Source organism: Haliaeetus albicilla, chromosome 11 (genome assembly GCF_947461875.1).
Source record: "Haliaeetus albicilla chromosome 11, bHalAlb1.1, whole genome shotgun sequence".
NCBI classification, from domain to species: Eukaryota; Metazoa; Chordata; class Aves; order Accipitriformes; family Accipitridae; genus Haliaeetus; species Haliaeetus albicilla.
In genome coordinates this window covers 3,229,287-3,251,984 of record NC_091493.1, presented here as the reverse complement: position 1 = coordinate 3,251,984, position 22,698 = coordinate 3,229,287, and the positions used below count along the sequence as shown (strand labels likewise).

The 22,698-nt window shown below is 43.4% G+C and overlaps 1 protein-coding gene across 4 annotated transcripts in view; it reads left to right on the top strand.

Annotated features, from left to right (window-relative positions):
- The first annotated feature begins 1,512 nt into the window (after window positions 1-1,512).
- MICU1 (mitochondrial calcium uptake 1) overlaps window positions 1,513-22,698 on the top strand; it is a 107,596-nt gene continuing 86,410 nt past the window's right edge. Inside the window, exons 1-3 of one of the 4 annotated variants that reach the window (XM_069795857.1) lie at window positions 1,554-1,592; window positions 2,667-2,755; window positions 13,648-13,809. In XM_069795857.1, the coding sequence (XP_069651958.1) occupies window positions 13,649-13,809 (161 nt within the window). In that variant the 5' untranslated portion in view covers window positions 1,554-1,592; window positions 2,667-2,755; window position 13,648. Of the gene's footprint in view, window positions 1,593-2,666; window positions 2,756-13,647; window positions 13,810-22,698 lie in introns of all 4 variants that reach the window. The other 3 variants (XM_069795859.1, XM_069795860.1, XM_069795858.1) reach the window with 3 other exon arrangements.

Here is a 22,698-nt window from a genome sequence, read left to right as displayed (position 1 = left end):
CATTTGGGCAGGAGCGCTGCAGGCAGTATGAAGGATGTGCTGTCTGGCAGCAGTGGGGCACAGATATCTTTCCTATCTTGACTAAGGAGAGGATTTCCTACCTGTGGGCATCGTCCTGAGCCCTTCCCCACCATCCCCAGTATGTGAGAAGTTTGTGGTGGTGGGAGGTGTCAAGCTGGTAGCTCAGTGGAAGTATTTGCCCTAGTGTTTTGTAAATATTATGGTCAATGGGAAAAACAAGCCCTCCCATGAAGATTTTGTTTGTAAATTTGACAGCCTAGGGAGGAAACCCATGCAGAAAGAGGAGGACATGGTTAATACTGCCTGGCCAGGCTCGTGGGCGCAGCTCAGAGGGTGAGGGATAGTTATAACAGGCTAATATATCTATATTATTATTAATTAAATATTATTAATATTCATTATATTGAATACTATCAATTATATTAAATATTATTATTAATTAAATATTATATAGTATTTCTATTTCATTGCTAATTCAGGCTGTGCCGTGCTACAGCAGTGGCGGCTCTGCTTGCTGCAGGTCTGGAGCCAGCAACTGTTCTGGACCCTGCAGAATTACCTGCTCAAGAGACACATTTCTCATGAGATAATCCCTTCGTTTCTTAAAGTGACTTGTTATCGGAAATGCACGGAAATGCTCAGCCCGATGTGCCAGAGTGGAGGGGGGTAAAAGCAAGAGAAAGCAGTTCAGTTCATATACTAGTAAAGAACTTGCAGTTTAGGTGATCACACCTGAAAAATCAAATTTTCTGCATTTCTGCAGTGACGGAAGAGCTCCCTTCTTCTTGTGCTGGGTGTGTAGATCTCTCGGAACATTTTTCAGTGCCGAGGGCATCTCCGTCACCCATCTGCTCCAGGTACTGCAAGCAGGAGGCCCCTCTGGCATCTGAAGTGTTTGCCTGGAGGGAGGGAATTACCTCTTGCAGAAATAAAACTGGGAAGATTCAATAGGGCATGGCAGGAACGGCCAAGGGCTTGCAGCTCCCGCAGACCCTACAGACGGCTACCTTAGCCCCTGGACATTTTACACTGGTGCCCTAAACCTATGCATAGGTACCTCAGACCCTGCATATAGACCCCTCAAACCCTGTGTATAGACCATGTCAGGCCCGGTTTATATAGGCTCTTCAGACCCTATATACACATACCCCTGAGACGCCTTTCAGGACTTATATATAAGCCCCTGAGACCATACATACAAGCCCCTCAGGATCTATAGCTACGCTCCTCATACCCTATACATAAGCCTCTCAGGACCTCTACCTATGGGCCCTGAGACCCTATACACAGACCTTTCAGAACTTACATACACAAGCCCCTGAGACCCTGCCCGGGGCCCTTCCACGACACCTACAGACGCCTCAGACCCCCCCCAACACCGGCACCCGGGCGCCACGGAGGCCCCGCCCCGCCCGGCCCCAGGCCCCGCCCCGCCGACACCAGACCCCGCCCCTCCCGCCCCGTCCCCGCCCCGTCCGCCCCGACCCCGCCCAGACCCCGCCCCCTCCCGGCGTGTCCCCGCCCGCGGAAGCGCGGCGGCAGCGGCGGCGGTGGCGGCCGGCGGGGCTGAGGTGAGCGCGGCCGGGCCGGGGAGAGGTCTTGTTCGTTTCTCCGCTTGGGCCGGCCCGGTCCTTCCTTTCCTTCCCCGCGCCCCGGCGGGAGCGGGCTGTGGGCACGTAGGCGGGTGCTCAGCGTGAAATGGGCTGAGAGGGGGCGGCCCAGGCCTCGGAGCTGGGGGAGGCCCAGGCCTCGGGGCTGAGGGAGAGCTGCTGCCCGGGGAAACCGGGCTTTCCGGGGCTCGGGGTGCCGTGTTACGGCTTCTCCATTCTGCAGTAATACTATAACTTCTTCCCTGCGAAATATGCTTCAGGGGTTGTGCCTCCACGACGGCGTTCAGCTTTTCCTGCTGGGAAAGCAGGAGGAGAAGGAAGGATCGATCCCCCTCGGCGTGCCTGGGCCGAGGGGGGCCTGCGAGGAGTGTTTTGGGGAGCTCTCGGGCGGGGCGAGGAGTTGAGTCTCGGCTCCCGCGTTTTGGTTTATTTTTGTTGTTGTAGGGGATGGCTGGTGGCGTTGCCAAGGCTGTGTGAATTATTGCTGCACGTTATAGCTAATGTCAAAGCAATTTTTTTTAACAGCGGTTCGTTAAACAGCTTTAACTTCAACTGTATTTGATGTGCAGTTTGTCTTTGGGAAAACCTTTAGGGTGAATTTGGGTTAATAAACTGCTGAGAGTGTGGAAAGGCCTGATCTTTATCACAACATGATTTATGTATAGTGTATTTGCCTTTAGTTTAATGAGCTGCTTGGGAAAGATAGTAAATCTGAGTGTGTTTAGTGGGGCCTACTGAGTAGGGGTGGGAAGGTCAAGCAAGGCAGGACTTTTTGAGTCTGTCTCCTCCAGAAACTGGAGTGCCAGCTCAGACTTCAGTTAAAGTAAAGGCCTGGCTGGCTGTTCCTTTTCGTCAGCGGCGTGACCATTTTTCCCCTCCTGGCTTTACTTGGCGGGCAGTCTGAGATGCAATTACTGAGGTCGATATGTGTGAGCGCTGATATGCAGAGCATGATTGCCAGGAGGGAAATTGTGTGCAGCACGTTGCTGGCAGCAAAGAGTTATAATCTTTATTGTGTTTCTTTCTTGTTGTTAGAACACAGCCCTGCAATTGCTGAGAAATAATTCCCAGTGTTCTTCATGACTGCTTGACCCGCAAGCTGAGGGCGGACACTTGAGCTACAAGTGAGGATGGTATTGCTGCCTGCAGGGGTGTGCAACTCATAGCATGCTGTGGCCCTGCTCTCAGGTTTAATTCTACTGAACTAATCATCTGACTGATACTTACCCTTAAATCTGCCCTGCTTGGAGTTATTCTTGTTCTGAAGCATTCACCCAGAATTTTTCCTACAGGTGTAGGAAAACGGGTTGCCTTTTTGCAATGTGATAAGTTGTGCTGACTTTTCTGTTGGAACGCTCAGGTAGTGTGTCCTGTGATTTGGAAGGAGGAGTGAAGCAGGCATGGTATGAGCTGTGGAAAAAGTCTGTTGCCTGGACCTTCCTGTCAACCCAACCTTAGCTGTCCACTTTCATAAAATATTGAAATAAACCAAGAAAAACCCAATGCAACTCACTATTTCTATGCACTCAGTAAAAATGTATTTGAACATAGGGAGGGATCTTAAAAAAAAAAATAATAATACAAGCAACCAAAACTAACTAAAGATGCTTAAACTGTGTGTGCTTGTCCATCTGGAGCAACAAAGCGTTTCTTGGCCAGCCTGGGGTGCAAGGGAAATGTGTTCTAGTGTTATCACTGCCCGCTTCTCTGGGACTCTGGAGGGGGTTGTGGTGGCCAGCGCTTTGAGGCAGCAGCTTCTTTAGCCCATATAGTTTCAGCCAGAAGAGGGCATGGAGGGTTCTGTGGCTTATAACCATCCTCTTAAATTTTCTGGTGTTCAGTGGTATGTTAGAAAGAGTATAAGGCGTGTATTTGGCAGTGTATCATAAGGTCATGTAACCTCAGTTCGTTGTTTGCTCGCGGAAATGGCTTGTTCTCCAAACGACCCATTTTCTGCAGAAACTTTTGTGGTATTCATTATGCTTCCTGAACTAAAGAAATTGAAATTTTATGATCTGGAGGAAAAAGAATGGTGTGCCTTGCTTACACGATTAATGTCTGCCTACTGGGGGCTCTCTGGAGCTCCCTGTGCCTTGCTAGTCTTTGTGTAACTTCTCTGTAAAGGTTCCTGTTGTGTCTCTCAGGCTGAGAAGTCAGGTTCCCGGGTAAGCTCGCAGTAGTGTTTTCAGAGGAGAGATTGTACTCTTGTCCTCAGGCAGTTTAACAGGACAAACTGCAAGACTTGCAAATCATTTGAAGTCTCAGAAGGGCTTTGAAATAGTGTCCCATAAGCATTACACTTTTCAGGTGATATTTGAGGGAGTCATCAGCCATTTTTGAATCCAGAATGTGGAAACAACCATTTTTGCATTTCTTCAGCAAAGTAAGAGTTCTGTAGCAGTCATGTTAGGTTTATTATAAAAACACGTTGCTGTGTGCTGTTCCTTTTGCTGCAGTAACAGTTCTTGAAATGGACTGAGCTGGGACACAGAAATACTTGTTTTATTCTTCCCAAGTTGCCAGTGGCCTTGCTGGTGCACAGTATTTTAACAGTATTCAGTGCAGTAGAGCTGAGGATGCTTGTGCACAATAACAAAAAACCTTATTTGTTAATTTTCCAGATGCTGTGTGTTCCTGCTGGGACATTGCAGGGGTGTTAGTGGAAAAAGTGTTCAGTGTAGATGTGACTTTGGGTGTGATGATGCTGTTTGAGATAATTCAGTAGGAAACAGTTACCCAGGGTTGTTGAGTATTGTAGCTAGCGTTATATGCCTTTGAGAAGGATGTTTTTACTTTTTTTAAAACAGAACAGTTTTGAGAAAGGTGTGTTGCAAATGGTATGGCTCTCTCTTAATGAGGAGGATGGCTATATATCTTTAGGGTGATGTGTTTGACACTTTTAGTAAGAAATGCAAGGACTCTTAGTAAAATCTGAGACGAAATGCACTTTGTCTGCCTAAGCACATACCATCCAAAAGTCTTTGGCAGGCTTGCCCCTGAGTGAAAGATTTAAGATACTATAAAACAGAAAAAATAGACAGCTTGACTGTTGAGATCATGCTTTGTTTTACTGTGGCTTCCGTAGCATTATCTGAAAAGTCCTTGGCTAGTAAATTCTGGGTTATCTTGTCTGCTACCTTGTCTGTGAGTGCAGTGACTACTTTTTTTTTCCCCAGAGAAACCTGCCATGGGATTTCCTTTCATGCATTCTAGATTTAACCTCTGTTGAGAGCAGCTTTTAATTGCAGTCCCACCATTGCTTGTTGCTGGCGGTACCACAGCGTGAAGAGATCCTCTTGTCTGGGCTGGCACTACTGTGGATGTGGGGTAGGAAAACGTAGAGCAGACCAAAGTGCTGATCCTTGTAACTGGGAATTTTGTGCTTGGGCCAGCACAAGGAGGGAATGCGCAGCTTGGGGCAGGCCAGCTGCTTGTGCTCGTTTATAATAGCAGTGAATATGTGGCCTTAAATGCATTGCATAAACAGCCTTTGATTCATGACAGGGTTTCCTTTCTGTCCCTGCAGCCTGTGGCAACTTGTCACCCTTCCTCCATCCCCACAACAAAACAAATCAGTGGCTTAAAGTAATTGTTCTCTGCTTGTGTTTTTTAAATAGAAAATAGTTGGCTTCTCTGGGGTGGTGTTTTTTCTTTTAAGTCATCAGGGTCTCTCAAGCTTAAATTCTTGAGATTTTCTGTTACTGTCAGGAGTTTATAGCTCTTTGAAATGAAACCCAAGAATCTCTTGTAGACGGCAAGAAAGAAGATCGTGGTTTGATATGAGCAATGCTGCAGCTGACCTGTGCTTGAAATAGGAGACCTGTGAATCCGTGTGGCTTCATAATTTGCAGTGTGGCAGTCCATGATGCAGACAAAGCCAGTGTATGACAACATTGCAATCAGACCCGGTATCTGTATAGACTAGCTGTGTTATGTACCACCACTTTAACATCTGTGTTTTCATTAGTTTGATGCAAACTTTCCATCTTTGGCATTTTTGCTTCAAGAGCTAGAAGAGTAGTTGTATTTTTTTTTTTCACTAAAATCTTAGCTATGATAAAAACACAAGGAAGATCTGCAAGATCTGATGCCTTCCTTATGCCAGTCAGTGTTAAAGAATACAGGAGGATTGTCACTGTATTAGATGTGCTGTGTGTCTGCACCAGGCTTGCTGTCCGTTGGAATTGCCCAGGAGTTTGACGCCCCCACCCTTCTAACACTGATATGAGGAGGTGGGTTTTTTTAACACCTCTTCTTACAGTCTTGAACTATGGCTTTTATCATGTGCTCTTAAGGTTGCTGTTTCTATTAATATAATCCCCTTCTTTTCTGTTGGCTGAACTTCTGGTGGACTGCAAAGTAAAACTCCTCCATCTGCTGATGGATATTTTGCTTTTTGGTTTCATGGCTGCAGGGAGGGAGGTGGTGGGTGTTAGTGGTCAGAGATTGTGATTCTACTGTTCCTCTGCTTGTTGGGGTGTTTGCTCCAGATCAGCACGTGAGCACATGTGTGCAATCCGCCTGGGCACCCTGGATGGAGCCAAGTATTTGTTGCCGGCTTTTTCATGCTGAAAGTCAACTCCTCAGGTCGTGTTCTAAAACCACAAGGCACTAGCCAGGCTTATCTGTATTTATTCTCTCTGAAGATCAAGCTAATCTAATAATGTGTTGCTGGAAAAGCGACTGCAACGGTTCAGACTTGCTTTTCCTTTTTTGGGGGGAACTAGTGCTCTTCTCTTGGGTTCCCAAGAAATCGCTATCAGGTAGATGAAATGCAGATGCTGTAACTTTTTTTATTTCAGTAAGATTTTTATTTAAAGTTTCTTTGGATGTGTGCCATCAAAGTGTGGCTCTTGGGCAGGAAAGGCATTTTTCTAAAGAAGCAAGTGGCCGTGGCTGGATTAGGTGATGTTTCTGTTTAAAAGACAGAACAGGAAAGGGGGAAATTACCATATGGTGATACTCAAATTCAAGTTCTCTGTGGGTTCACAAATCTTTTTCCTCCTTGTTGGAGAGAAAAAGAGGTACAGACTTCACCATGTCAAATTCTGAGATAATCCACTGCATGCGTACCACCAAAAAGAAACTTGCCTTTTTCTGGAGCTGGACGTGTATCTGCAGATAATTTAAGCCTGTTGAATTGTCACCTTCACAGCATAGTGAGGCTTTTGCTTTCTCCTCGGACTACTTATATTTTTCTCTTCCAGCATTATTTTCTTGTGAAACACATGTTTATTCAGTAAGAATTAACACCAGTTTTCTTGGAGCCAAGTAAGCCATAAACACCTCTTAAATCTGCTTTAACTGCTATGGGATTTTTTTGTTTGTTTGTTATTGTAAGGTACACTCAGGTAGGTGGCCATTGGCTGGAGAAAGGGCAGGAGCTTCAAGGAGGGTCTTTCAATTTGGTGCAAAAGTTAGGAATTCTCAGGAAAATCGCATCCCGTTGACACAGATTGTGCAAGGCAAGTTAAATTGCTTGGGCCATTAAGCAGCCATATTCTTGCTGGCCGTTACTTTCTACAGAAAAAGGCAGAAGGGTTATGTTTTCTACTCTTCTGCCAACAGTTCTCTGACAAACCTTTGTTCCTCAAATTGGTGTCATTTTTTCCTCCTGCGAAAAAGTCTCTGCTCTGGTGTGCCAGCTTGTGTGGCTGGTTTACAAAGACAGCCTGATTATTTGGGAATAGTTATTGGAAAAAGAAAATTTCACATTGAACTGATTAAGGTAGAAGTAGCTCATGAAACAGGGTCATTATCCTTAATAAGGGATGAGAAGTTTTTTGTTTAGTTTTTGTTTTTACAGCTCTACTAGTTAACTCTGGCTTCTCTGGAGATGCTACTAAGGAGTTTGTCAGTGCTGGGCTTTACTGTAATGTTTTCTAGGTGGAAAAGCCCAAGGAATAAGCTGCATTTTGGGGGCAGGAGGGGAAAGGAAAACTTTAACTGGGAAAAAGCAGCATTTAGCATTAATTTCTGTGGAGGATTATAGTTGCCCCTTAAAAACTTACTGTGCATTGCTTGAGACTGTCTGAAGTAGCAAGCAAATATCCTTGCTGAAGGCGCTATTTTCAGTGCCGCAGCAACAGATGTAACCAGTTTATTTTGTTTGGGTACACTAATTTTTCATGTGTTTCTCAAAAGCTGCAGTTTGTGGTGACTGCATAAACTCACAAGTCCCCTAGTGACTCAGCTAGCAGGTAAGATTTGGGGTTGCTGTTGAGCTTGCCAAGTGATGTTTCTCCCATTTTAATTGTCACCAAAGACTTTATCCTAAGTAGACTTTAAATGTTCGAAGGTGCGTGGGCAAAGATCTTTCCCAGTGAAACACTCCTGCCTCCCTTTCAAGGGAAGACCAAGACCAAGCAAGCTACTGATGTACACTCTTATAAATAATTTGGTTGCAATTACTAATAATGCTTTATTAAGGCTAAATCAAAAGTCTTGTGTGTGTCTTCACAATGCATCGTCTTTTCTACTTAGCACTGAAGATCAGTAAAATTATTTTCAGTCTTGTTGGTTTTAATCTAGGCTGTGTGCAGCAGCGTTTGGGGTTCGTGACTCTTCTTTGGCCAATCTGCTTGAGTCTAAGGCGAAGCTCCTGGGGCAGCAGACTTGGCAGAAATCAGCATGGGTGACTTGAACAGCCCAAGGAGAGGCAGTTGTTTCTTCTGTGCACTACTTGCTATCTCAGGATGATCTGCAGTTCCTAGGAGACTATTTGTTTGCAAGCAGTGAGAGCCCAGGTGTAGGTATGTGGAGCTTAAAAATAGGAGAGGGATTAGAGCAACTGATAGTAGGAGAAACCTACTTTTCCTTAATTTAAGTATAGCTAATAGTAAGGATGTTTGCATTAAACTGAGGAGAACAACACCTGTGTGTGAAAGTGGTAGTTTAACAAGTTGGATTCCAACTAGCCGTGGTTTTGCTGTTTTATTTTCACTTTGTGTCTTATGATGCTAAATGATCAATTTGGCACAATAAAGCAACTTGTGAGATAAGGATGGCATAAATAATGGAGTCTTAATGGATATTATCCCGGTAAATCGTTATACTGAATAAGGCACATTAATGGTGAGGTGAGTGCAGAATGCCAAAACATGTTGGTAGGCAATATTAGACTGAATTTTAAAGCATTTTATGAAATGCAATAGTATGACTTTAATAGCAGCTGCATTCAAAGCAGAATGAAGGTTAATACAAAATTCTGGCTATTTGAGGGATGGCCCTGATCATCCCCAAGGGGAGGACAAGTGATGGTTGGGTATAGTTACAGAGCTGTAGTGTTGGGAAGTGAGCTTTTTCAGGGCTGAGGATTTTAGGAAGAGGTGAACCCTTACTGCAGTGGCAGTTAAAAAGAAATTGCCAGACTATGGTTTAGGTTTCTGCTGAAGACCTGGCAGCATGTTATTGACTAATGCTTCATAGACTCTCCATCAGTTTAAATTGTGCTCTGAAACAAATGTGGTTCCCCTCTCTAGCAAAATGAATGTGATCAAATATTGCCCCAATCTCATACCTGAGAAGAAATTACTTTTGCTGCTAGATTTCATTTTCATTCTCAAAACTGATTTATGCGTCTTGGTGAGCTAATAACTTCAGTAATGTGAGTAATTCTTTATCTGAAAATTGCACTGGGTAAGGTGAAAATTTGGAGTTACAGGAGGGGGAAAGAGCAGGAGTGGCTCTGTCTCTTTTGGGGGTGGGGGAAGGAGTGGATCCAGATGCCTCGGTAGTTGGAGTCCACCTCTGGGCACCCTTCCTATGAATTACCCTTGTACAAATCTCTCTCACTGGTTCTAGTTTGTAAATGGAAAGTATGGAGGACTGGGGTGAGGAGAAGTCAAAATTAATAACTTAATTTTGGTGGGGGCAGGTTTGAGGCTAAGAGTTTCTTTTGCCCGCTTTATAAATTTCAGATTATTTTAAGTATCTCTATATCAGTGTTTATGGTGAAACTTCTGTCCCGATTGCTTTGCCCTTTCCTTTGTGTCTTGACTTTTCCTTCCCATTGGATTTATTTGTGCCATCGAGGCCAGCTTCAACATCAAAAAGCTGCTTTAAGTGTGTTTCATCTTAAAAACTGAAGCTGTTCTGGATTGCCAAAAAGGACTACAAAAAGTTCAGTGCTGTGGGGTACCCAAGAGTGAAGTCCCTTTGTACCTGGGCTGGGTTGGGCTACTTTGTGCTTTCAGTCTTGAAGCCATCAGCTAATTAGGGTGCTGGGAAAAATGGGAGCAAGTCTTTTAGTTCTTTTCTTTTGGTATCTGAAAAAGGATGCAAGAGAGTGGGAATCTGCCAATTCTTATGTGCACTGAAAAAATCCAGGGCTGGACTGCTGATGCTTTGGACATGGCAGGGGGGAGAAGCAGAGAGCCTGTCTGAATTTCTTTGCCGAACAGGTTAGCAGACAGAGGATTGTTGTTTGGGGAAATAAAATACCCACATCAAGCCAGAATGTATATAGCTGTTGAAATAATTTTGTGTTTCTTCTTTTAAAGCGCTCTGGATGTCCTCAGTTTGACTAATGCCTGTTGTTTCTTGGATCAGAAGTGGTACTTTCCTAATGGGTTTGTGGATTTCCTGGATGTCAAAGACGCTAACACATTTAATGCTAAATTATAAATACATGAGGCTCTATGTTGTTCCATCCTGCCAGCTGCATGTACCCACAGAACAGGGCCCTGAGCGCTTACCTGATGGCCATGAGAGCTGTTACAGCAGCTGGGGCAGAGAAACGTGGTGCCAAAGTGGACAGAGACAGGTACCAGGATGGGCTGTCAGATCTCTTTTGGTGGGGGTTTGGGGTGATGTGGATTTTAAGGTGGGTTTCTTAGGGTTTTTTGAATGTTTGGGCTCTGGGGATTGGGTTTTGGTGGAGCAGCTCATATTTAATGGTGGAGCAGACAGTCAACAAAACTTTTGGTTTTAAACCTTCAAGTGTGTCGGTTGACTCTTCTGCTAAAAAAACCCCACAAACCTTTGTCTTGTGGCCTAAATAAAAGGCATGTCATTCTTTTCTGGAAAAAAAACCCAACTATTTCTTTTGTCCAAGGATATTATTGCAACCTCTGAAAGTAACTGTAGAGCTGTTCAGAGCAAGAATTTAAGATAAGAGTGTCTTATTTCTTAGAAACAAAAACACAATCTACAGATTCCTTGTAGCTGTAATGCTAGAACATCACGATAACTTTTATGTTTGATCCTTATTTTCAGTATTTTGAAGTTAATGGTTTTTTTCGCTGAGCTAGTTTGTTGTATCCTGTAAAAAAAAAAATCATTTTATTGTATTAAGTCATGCAAGAATTGAGGTTGTTTCTTATTGTAGGCTGTAATCGCATCAGTTCTTGGGATTTTTATACTTTATCTCAGTTTTATTCCTTATCCTACTGCAGATCGTGGTGTTAAGCTTTTCATTGCCGAGTTAGGGCAAGATGCATATTTTAATCTTTTTAAAAGTGAGCACCAGCTTTCTCAAGTGATCTTGACTTAAATGCCTGGAGCTTTTAACAAAACATACCAAATATCATGGTGCTTTTGATTTAAAAAAAGGGAGAGAGAGATTGTAAAATTGCAGATGGAAAGCATGGAAAATTCAGCTTCTGAAGTGCCTTTTTTTTTTTTTTTTTTTTTCCTGAGATAAGGATACTCTTTATTTTAGGGTTATTATGGGAACTGCCTGCTTTCAGCTCTCTCAAGCAATTGCTACCAAGTGAGCACTGTCTGGGTGAATGTCCCAGCACCATCAAGGATGGAGATTATTTGGACAAAGTGGATAATCTAGTTTTTCTTAGGGCTCAGACAGAGCAAACATTTATGCAGTACTAAAGCCAACAATCTGAAATGTTGTAAAAATCTCTTCAAGCTCAGAAGTAAGCACTGTGGGGCTTGATTTTCATTTTGACTCATTAAATGATACTGGCAACACTTCCTTTATCCATTACATCTTATGCATATAAAGCTGTAATTAGGATGGGAAGCCCAAGTATGGGCAACATTAGCTTCTTGGTGAAAATTACACTTGCTGATTTTTTTTTTTAATTTTTTTTTGTTGTTGTTGTTGTTCTCTGCATATGTAACAGAAATTCATCCCTGGAGATGAAATGGGAGCATCAGGTTTGTGTAGGATGGAAATAATTTTAAATTTGAAATAAGAGCTGTTTTTCATAACAAAATCTTCTATTGTTCCAGTTGGAGAAGATTGGAGAATAAGCGCTGTTGGCTGGCTGTATTCCATTAAAACTTTAATTTTAAGCCTATTTATTTTTAAAGGAATAAACAAAATGGTAATGCTGACTGCAAACTTGATTTGTAATATGTGCACAGATTAATATAAAATGGATGCTATTCAGATGCACTAGCTGGGAGCAGCAGAGTTTGTTGTATTTGCCCATAAACCAGGGTGGTGAGGGATAGACACCCTGTGGCTTTGCCCTGCCCAGCAAGAGCAGTATTGCTGCCTCTGTCCCACCCTGCCATTGCCTGTTGGTGCTCCATCCCATCTCTTTTGTCCCAGGACCATGCAAAAACCTTAGATCTGATATGAAAAATCATCGATAAGGGATTTGTAATGATTTTTCATTATGTGTGCTTTCCTTCGCCTCGTCACGTATTTCTTGATTGTGCTGTGAAGTCTTCAGATGCACCTCTACCACCTCTTGCCTTAAAAGATATTGAGCGCTGGCACTCAAAATTATCTGCTGAATATTTTATGTGCGTCTTCCCTCCCTAAGTTCGCATCACTGGTTCACATTATGAAATCCTGAGCTGTGTCTTGCTTTGATCGGTGGAAAAGGGCAGTAATATATTCAACTCTTTATAGCTGAAATGGGATAACACTCCACACGTGTAAGATGTGTTTGCACAAAACGGTCCCAAGATTCTCATTGTTGGAAGTTAATGGTTTAGCAGAATGGAGCAATGGCATCTTGTGTTGCAAATAGAAACCAATAGATGTGACTTTATTTTTATATTCTGTGGTTATTTGCTGGCTTGGAATAATTGAATAGAACAGCAAGAATGGGGAACAAAAGGAAAAAATTGGGCCATTGCCCCCCTGCTCTCCAATTCCAGTGTTTTTGCTGGCCTGGGGAATTCTTTTACTATTCTGTTCCCCATTTCTTTTTTTAAGGCTGACCCTGAAATTGGAAAATTGAATTTGCATCAGTTAGAAATAAAATCTTTATTTCACTAAAAGATGCAGCACGTTTTCTTTTCAAAGGCGACATTTACCCTTCACCTTCAATTTTGTGAGCTAGTAAAAATTGCATTGTCTTCTCTAGCTGGTATGTATGACGAGGTGACATTTTTGTGGTTCAGATTTCTCTGTTATAATAATGTTTAGATTTGTAGCTCTGGCTTCCCATTTTTCTGTGTACTGTTGTGTGTGTAACAGGGTATAGCTTGTATTTTACAAATTTTGACACTTTGAAACTTGTCTTATACTTAGAGTTGAATATAAATGTTTTGCTCCAGGCCAGCTAAAAAAAAGTGATTCAAGAACAGTAGGGTTTTCTTGGGGAAATTTAAAATGACTGGGTTGGGTGCTGTTTGGTAGGTTTGCTTGTTATTTGGTTTAATTTGCCTTTTAAAATCCAGCTGTGTCTTTTCCTCTGGCCAAATGGCTCTTACTTGCTGTAGCTGCTTCTAAGACCTACTTGCATCTTCCACGCCTTGGCACTTGAGTGGGAGAGTGCAAATATTTCCTCTTAATGAAGTGTGCTGGGGAAAGGCTGAAGAGGAATTTGAATAATGCTATAAGAGCAGCTGAGTAGTTGGGATGTGACAGCAAGGTGTGTCAGCCAGGTCTAAGCCAATATGTAATACTCGTAATTTGCTATTTATTAGGCAGGTTACGTGCCTATTTCAGAACAGCTAATAAACATCTGTGACAGTTTTGTTCTGTAACTTTTACTATTTTAGAAAAAATGTGAGCAAATCTCTGGTTGAGGGTCAGCATGAGAGTCCCAACTGGAAACGGTTTGTTGCTTTACTAATTGTTGTTCTTACTTGACAGGATGTTTCGCCTTCGATTTCTTCCCGTTGCAGCAGGGCTGTCTGCTGTTTCGCGGCGTTACCATGGGATGTCATATCACCCGAGGACCAGGCGTAGGCTCATGGTGGCGGCTTTCATAGGGACGACTGCAGCGACAGCAAGTGCCAGATTCCTTTGGCAGAGGTAATAGTTATTTTTGGGTTTTTTTATTTTTTGCCTAAGACCTCATGCTGCTTTAGTCCTGTGGTAAGTACCTGCAGATGGGTTTAAGATCTGCGGGAGACTTTGTAAAGCATTATTGCTTGTTCTGCTTCTGCTGCATGGAAGAAATGGCTGTTGGTGACTCCCTGTGGAGCTTCTTTACTGCTGTGAGTAGTCAGAGATGTGAAAAAGCTCAGGGCTGAAGAGTTTTCCTCTGTAGCCGTCCTCACACAGGCTGTTTGCCCTTGGTGGGGTTTGCTGCCTGGCTTCCCCCTGTGTGGTGATGCTACATGGGTCTGTGGTGTTGTGTAAAGAGAAATTGGTTGAGTCAACCAAGTTGGGTGAAAGCATCCTGGTCTCAGCTTCTGGGAGGGCTGCTAGGACAGCATGCTTGGCCAGGGGATGTTGCTCTCATTTTCTTTGTGTTCTGCTGACTGCTTCATATATAAAACGTAGCAGGGGAGCAGAAGGGCACAGTCTGTCTTTTGGTGGTAAGTTAGCTGAACACAGGATTTATGTGGTTTTTAAGGGCCAGAGTCTGAGCACACCTACTCCTGGGCCGTGAGACTCAAAGCTTGTTTCCGTAACTGTGGGGAGAAAGGGGATATTTGTGCTTGCCTGAGGTGACCCTCACTGAACCCTGGGCCTGTGCCACGTTTGAAATAAATGAAGGACTCCCTTCTCTTCCCTCAAAATATGGGAGCAGTGTGGCACCAGCGGTGTTGGTCCAGCTTGTTGCTGCAATTAGAGTCTGAAAATAAAGTCTTTGCTGAAAACCTGTCTTATTTTCATCCCAATATTTAGGGGATGTATTGCTGGCTCTCTGCTCGCCTGTGTTGTGGCTAGAAGGCTCTAGTTTTAATGCAGTGGGAGGAAGATGATGGTAATTGTTCTGGCTGTGCCTAGAGCTGTCAAACCCTGGTATCTGCTAACAGGAGTTGCTCAGGCTGAGGAAGAACACTGTGATCCTGCACAGTGTTGTCTTCTGCTGCGTTTTGCTAATGATCTGCCCTTGTGTAGTGCCTCTTTATCCACAGGACCTGAATGCCTCTGTGGGGATGGCCAGGATAACACCCTTTTTCAGGCAGGGAAGGGAGCACATTTTTTTCCCACTTAAAACATCCTCAGCATGATCGCAAAGTAGGTAGGAGGACATCGTGTCCTATGTAAAGCTGTCCCAAAGACACTGAGTTAATATCTCACCTGCTTTTAAAAACAGCCAAATTGTCAGTTGTTAGCTTTGCCTTTTATCAGGAGGAAGGTGCTTCCTGCAGCAAAGAGCTGCTAATGGTATGTGGTGTGCTAGGTCGGGGGTGTTTTCAGGGAGTGATTTTTGGCTTCTGGAGTACTTGGCTGTTCCTTGGAGGCCCCTGTGCACTGTGGCCAGGCTTGACCTTGCTCTGCTGAGAGCACTGATAGAAATCAGATAAAGGAGAGGGACAGCCTCTTTGGAGTAGCATGGTCTGTGATCTCCCTAGTCCTCATCAATCTGGAGAGACTGACTTGCTGTTACTATTTGGGTTTTTTCTTTCCTTGCTCTGTCTCCTTTGTCTTACATAAATTTGTGAAGCGCTACATAGAATTGTACAGACTTGGAAGTATTCTTTTCCTATATGAACGATGTAATAAATCCACGATGTCAATAACTGTAAAATAGAAGTACATCCAGGCTTATGATATTAATTAAATTAATTACTTGCCATACAGCTGTTGAATGAGAGGAACAAAACTGGTATGTGTGGTGTAGAGAATACTTCATACTGACACCTGTAGAAGTTTTCAACAGTCTGTCAAATAGGCATTTTAACACCGTGTTTAAATGAGTGATGAGGAACTGCAAATTTCCTTTGTCTTTCACAAAATATAAACTGGGTGATTAGTAGAGTTTAAGCATAGGTGAATACAAAACGTTTGTGATGACTTCTTGGGTTATTCAGGTAGTTACATCCTGAGTTATTACAGTAAGTAGCAGTAAGTATAATGAATTAGTTACAAAACGTAAACATGTAATACATGTAGCCAGGACACAGGGATCAAATAAGCCAAGTGTCACTGAAAAAGTAATTTATAGACTACAGAGAGAAATGTCCATGTGCGTCTGAGTATTTACACTTAGTAGTAAGCAATTTTGATATATTAAATGTTGCAGTGGTATTTAAATGGGAAGCAGGTTAGGGAGATCCTTTGTGTAACCAGTTCTGTTGGTGCAGTTAGTCTGTTTTAGGGATGACCTACAATGCTTGTTTACCTTTGGTTAGTGAAGCAACCATGCTTTTGTTGTGCTGTGAAACTCCTGTGCCACACAGTCTCTGAGGGGTCCAGCAGGTCCTAAGTGTGGCTCTCTTAGCATTGCAGAGAATTGCTGTCCCTTCAATGGCAGATGACTCTAATGAGGAACGTGTGCCTGCTAATATTCTGGTGGGACACTTCATTGCCCTTTGAGTAGGGAATGCAGTAATGGATGCTCTTCTGCAGGCTGTCAGTGAAGTTTTCTTTTAAGATGAGGGATGCCTTCCTCTTTGTTTTCTTAGAATTATTTTTCTCTACAGTTAAGGCATTAAGAATGTAATAGGCTGAATCAAGAAGCAGTTGAAAATCTTATGCTTCTTGGGTGAGGTAAGTAGATGATGCAGTGTTAGAGTAAGAGCAGTAATAAAAGGAAAAAAAAAAATCTGACTTGTATTTCTTTTTTATTATCTGCATAAAGCCTTGTGTAAATGCCCCAATTCTTCTCTACTGCCATGTGGGGAGCAGTGCTGCATCTCTCATCAGTACTTAACCCCCCCCCCCCCCAAACTTTCCATTTCAAAACAGATTGCTTATACTTCTGATGATGGTGAACACTGCTAAAAGGGATTAATATGGTGGTGCCTGTATGTGAACTTACCTTTTCCACTACTTAGCATAAAGAAAGACAGGACTTCTCAGGTGGTTTCTGCCTGTCACGTGCAGTCTGAAAGCAGTGTATTTCAGATTAATTCTGTACAATATGCTTTGAACAGCAGCAGAAGCCAGTGCTGGGACAAGGAAGCCCACACAAAGATAGAGGAGAAGTCAAGGATTGAAAAGATATATATAAAAAAACTCCAGCGATTGTATGATGCAAGATAGGAAAGATTTACTTTGTGTCTTCCTAAGATGGGAGGTGGGATCTTCATGTTTGATCTGCATCTGCGTGTAGCCTTCTGCGTAGCCATCTGTTGCAGGCGAGTGTTGGTCTTCTTGCCTTCGCTGTCTTCCGGGAGTTCCTGCTGCCTGTTTTTGGTGGAATATATCTCATCTAAGTAATTAGATGACAGGAGTAGCTAATGCTGCTCTGTTCTGCTGTGGTGAAGAATACTTCAGGAATGCAAATAACTGAGCTTAGAAGACTAATGAAGTTTACCCTTTCTAAGCAATGACTTAAACTCTGAGGATTTCCAGCTGGCAACAGAAGCAATTAAGTATCTGGGCATTGGTATAATGAACTAAATTAATTAATTGAAGTAAATCTTGGCACAGTCATTGGCTAATCTAAATGAGGCATTAATGTATGAGAAGTACTGAACATCACAGTTTGCAGCAAGCTTAATGTTTATAAAAAATATTCTGTTACTGATAGTCATGTAAAACTTGTATTCTGTATTTGTAGTTGCAAATATCCATTTGGAGTGTTATTAAATGGCCATGGATATGTTCTGTATGTCACAAACCTTCCTGGCTGAATCTGTGGGCAGTGGGCGTCTGAAAGGACTTAAATCGGTGTTTTGGTGCTGAAGCTTGTCACTCAATCAGCCTAGTATTGAATGAAACAAGGGAGCGAATGTACCTTTGGGGAGCACAGAAGGACCTCTGTAAGCAGAGTCTTACCAGTGCTCTTCCTGATTGACCGGAAGTATGTAGTTATGCTTAATTTATTATTCTTCTGCAAGTGTATTAGCAATAAGAATAAAGGCAAGACGTCTGTGTTGCTCTGGAAGTTGCTTAACAACAAGATCCTTTGCTTACCAGCGTGTTTGTGTCCAATGTGGTACCCAGTCTTATTTTGCTGCATCCCCTTGGCCTTATTCTGTGCTCTTACCCCTTTTGCCCCATCCTGTGTGTAAGTTGAAGCAATTAAGCTTGAGACAGCCATCTCCCAGCCCTGGTGGTATATTCTCATTCTGTTACAAGCTCTTCTTTTTCAGGCTCCACTCCTCACCAGCAAGCTGAGCTGTTTAGGTGCTGGCTGCCAGTTCTGCAGATTTCATTCCCTCTTTACCATTTCTTCCTCTCTTCCTCCACCCTTTTGTCCTTTGGCCATCCTGTATCAAGTGACCAATTGCTTTACTGGAAGATCCTCTTTAGGAAAGACCCTTTGTCCTCCTTGCTCTGCTGACTTTCACGGCTTTTTGTTTGGCTTTTCTCCATCGGTGCTTCTGGAATTAATTTTGAAGCCTAGATCAGCCCTTAGCTAGCTCTGTTTAAGAGTGCATTGCTTTTTTGCATCAGTGTCTTAGGGGCTTTAGAGTAGTTTGCTTAGAATACGTTTTTAATGGCAGAATTGCTGGAAACACCTTATGCCAGCTGAAACTGAGACTTTAAAAATCTTTCTTCTAGTAAAACAAAGGAAACCACATAAATCATGGTCAAGAGGGGAGAAACCTGTGTTATAGCTATAGATATGTCAGGTACTACTTAACCTGATGTAGGAGAGGAAAGATGAAAAAATGTAGGGTTTTTTTTTTTATTTTGAGAGCTCTGCTCCATTTTTTTAATTGTTTGAGAGAGGTGGCAGACTGAAGAGACTATCCTTGGGATTGCTGTGCTGAGGGTTTTCTCCTAAGGCTTGAAGACACATTGATCTATGCGTGGTGTCTTGGAAGAGCACTGTGTCCTTTCAGGTGGCTTTTGGCTTCATATTATTTTTACCCATGAGCATCAGAGGAAGGAAAGAATCTGATGCCAGGGAATGAGCCAAAGTCAAAACTGGAGTCAATTAGGAAAACCTCTCAACTGCCCTGGGGGAGAGTGACCTCAGCTGACCTGCAGAGCTTAAAGCACAGGTATAGCCCTAAGCCTGCAGAGCTCTGGAGTTTGATCAGTGCATGTTCATAATATCTTACTTAAAAGTTGCATAGCAAATCAGAGCTGGGATTTGTGCAGAGAAGCCAGGTGGAAATGCAAGAAACTGATTCCTGAATCGTCTTGGTTGGCTGCAACTTTATGGGGACTACACTTCGAATTCTCTGTCTCTTAAAAGGATAAGCTTTCTTTGAACCCTGGGTCTTTAATGTTGCTGGAAATGGCACTTTTTAATCCTTTCATAAAAATACGGGTGCCCTCTGGTGGCCAAGTTCACACCTGCTGCCTTCCCTTTGCACCAAATAACTAAAAATACCTGCTCACCTGGCCCTTATCCCCGAAAGTGCATTGGCTGTCCTCCAGTAGCTATCTGGAAAGCAACATCTCTCCAAGAGGCCATATCATTTGGGAGTGGAATAGAGGGAATAATTTCCTGGCTCAATAGAGGAAGTGCAGAAATTGTAAATATTGCTTAGTTTTGATTAGTTCCTGATTTAGAAGTGAAGTTCCAATGTAGTCATTAAATGTCACCCCTTTTGGGTCTAGTCTTGTCACAGCTGTCACTTTCTTATGACATTCAGTGTCCACTACCACCTGATGGCCCAGCTGCCTTCTGGGCTGTACTAAAGGTTGGATCTGTGGGGAAGAAGCAAGGGAGAGAACTAGGGATGAGCATCATGTTCATGAATTAATGCTTTAAAACAGAAGTTAGCCTAACCTTGGGGGTTTTTTATCACTTTTTGCTTTGGCAAACTTCTACGGCTTCAGCCGTCTCCTGCAGTTGGCTGTTGCTGAGACTTGCTGGTGGAAGCTATATGCTCTTTTTTGGGGGTTTTTTTTTTTGGTGTCTAGGCCACATATGGGATCATGTGTTATTGCTGCTCATGGGGCCAGCTGAAGAGACCAAAAGGCTTGTGAGGTTGAGGAGGCTTTGTTTAATGTGATGCAGCTCATCTGTTTTCAGTCTGCCAAAATGACTGAGGGATTGCCTGAGGTACTGTCTGGGAAGGGAATAATGCTATTAAATACTCTAGAGTTCATGTTAGAGCAGAAGAGGTTTTAATTGGTATTAATATAGATACAGCAGGGAACTGCTCCCTGCTCGACTCGCAGCTGAATTCATTGGGACTTCTGTCCCAAGAGCATGAGGCCAAATTATCAGAAGCATGCAGCTGTGTGAATGCATCCCAGCCTGGAGAGCAAAAAGTGGTGCCAGGAATGACCTTCTCTGGTCTTCCAGTTGTGAATAGCAGGATGGCTTGAAAGCTGTGATGTGTTAGCCCTGTCTCTGACTGACCTCCCATGATGTTCCCCTGCTGTCTGCTTTTAGCTAAAGACCAGGTTTCATGGGAATTAAAGAATCTGAAGGGATGTCGTTTTGCCCCCAGGGGATCTTGTAGCCCACATACCTTTTCAATTTGTATGGAGTACGTTTAACTTTCTCTTCCCATCTTTTCTGTTCCCTTATTTCTATAGGGCTTGCTTTCTTCTGAACTACAGTTGTGAGTTTTTTCATTTGTATTTTTTAGCAGTTATGGCATCCTTCTCACCCTTGGGTATAAGCTTTGAATACCCAGTAAAACAATCTTCAGCAGTTGGTAGTTGTCATTCTAAGTCAGACTTACTTGTACCCGTTGATCTGGTTAATAATTTCAAACTGATAAAGCCAGGCTCATACAAATGCTCAAGTATTGTAAAAAATAGTAAAAAAAAAGGGGGAAAGAAAAGCTGTTCTGTGTTTGAGGGCACCTTAAAAAGCTTGTGGCATTGCAAACTTTGCTTTGCCTTCCTTATTCTTCCAACCTAAGATTCTTTTTCTTTTGAAAAGAAATGCTGGTGAATGACAGCAGTGAGCTTGCTGTCTTTTGGGGGGGACCAGGGATGCCAGCTGTGATCTTTCTGGGTTCAAGTGGTCATCCTACCTCTATCTCTGCCAGCCTTATGGTTTTATTTAGTTACCTTGTCTTGCTGGACTGCCTGTGTGCCCAGGAGCAAATACAAGGGGAGCTGCCTCTGTGACTGAAAGCAACTGCCATTTTCTCAGGGGGAAAAAAAGCTATTGAGCCTTTCAGCCTTCAAAGTACAGTTCGGATCCAGAGAAGTTCAAGTGAGCAGTGCATGTGGGAGGTGAGGAGCGTGAGTTTATGTCTCTGTGCTCAGTTCTTTCTATGCATGGCAGATGTAGCTGAGTCGCAGCTGCGTTCATCTGTCAGGGCTGCAGCTTGGGGGTATGGTCCCATACCCCACTAGGGGTGAGCTCTGTTTGGAAATGTAAGCAGTATCTCCTGGATTAAGAAGTTAACACATTTATAGTTTACGAGGATATTGGGATAATGTCAGTAGGATGCCTCCAGTGTGTGTCACTAGGTGCTGATGGCCTTCGTTGCAGCAGTTGTTTTCTTCTACAGGTTATCAGGGAGTCATCTCTAAGGAGCGACATGTTATCCCACATGATCCAAGTTAGCTGGTGAGACTAACCTAAAACTGTTCAGGTTCATCTTCAGAGCAGTCCCCTTCAAGGGGCTTGAAGCAGAGGTCCTCATGCTCTGGCCTGTCCATCTGCGCCCACGTGTTGGTGCCTAAACTGGGCTGCGGCAGAAGAGAGTGGGAGGGAGCGTGAGAAATCAGCTAGTCTGCTGCCAAGGCAGGGCTGTGTGCCTCCAAGCTAGTCCTGACAGGCAGCTGTCTCGTCTATTTTTAGCAATTTGCTGGTGATGGAGAGCAGTGATGGTATAAATCCTCCCCGGCAGCTGATTCCAGTGTTCACCTGTCCTTAACATTAAATGCTTTCTGTGTATGTATACCTATGTATGCGCAGGTTTCTCCTTTCTCCAGTGTGTAAGTCTCTTCCCTTGTGATGTCCTTAAGCACATCCTGCATCTTGTCCTGTCCTCGCTGGATCAAGAGAACAGTCCTGCAGCAGCTGTTTTATATAAATTACAGTTATCTCGCTCTCCTCTTTTCCATCTTATAGCAACGTGACTTATTTAGGTCAGTTTTCCCCACAGTGTGTTCTGGGCCCTTAACCATTCCTGCTGCTCCCTGTCAGATCTCCTCCAGTTGGTCCAGCTCTTCCTTGGAGTGCACTGTCAGTAGCTGAAGGCGCTTTCTGTGGGGATGTTCCTGCTGCTGGCTGGGATGGAAGGAAGGATGTGCGCATCTTGCAGACTACGCTGCTGTGTCCTTATCTTCTTGGACCTATTTTAGGCAGTGGCTGTTATCCAGAGCTGTCTCCTCAATCTAATCATTCACATTCATCTCTGGAATCTGTCTTAATTTTGGTGTGTTCATTGCAGTTCTTGCACAAATTCATTGTGCTAATTTACGTCAGTGTCAGGTACCATGAGAGATGAGCAAGGAAGCAAAGTAGTAAGAAGTCCTGTGAGTGGGGTGACATCCTGAAAAATTGGGTTGTGGATCTTCTTCATTTCTGGTTAATTTCTTATTAAATCTCAGCTAACTAATTTAGTCGCTTAATATGGTTGAGCTGAGGTTGAGACGGCTCCTCACAGAAAGTACTCCCAATCCCTGGAGGTTGCCTGTTTTTATGGATGTTGTGTCCAAGCTTGCTTTTGCATTTCAGTATGAAAGCCTGAAGTTTTAAGTGGCTTTTAAACCTCACCTGGATGTCTCCAGGTGTTCTGCATACAGAGAGAGTGGCAACTCTAGTCAACTGAATAACACATCTGTCAGGCAGGATTCCTCTCTCCTGCTTCTTGTTCAGTGGCAAGGTCTTTGCTGACTCCTGAGTGCTCAAATTCTTGTTAGATCTCCTACATTTCCTTCTGAGCCTAAATAGCATCTGATAGCTAAGTACTTTGCTGCTGC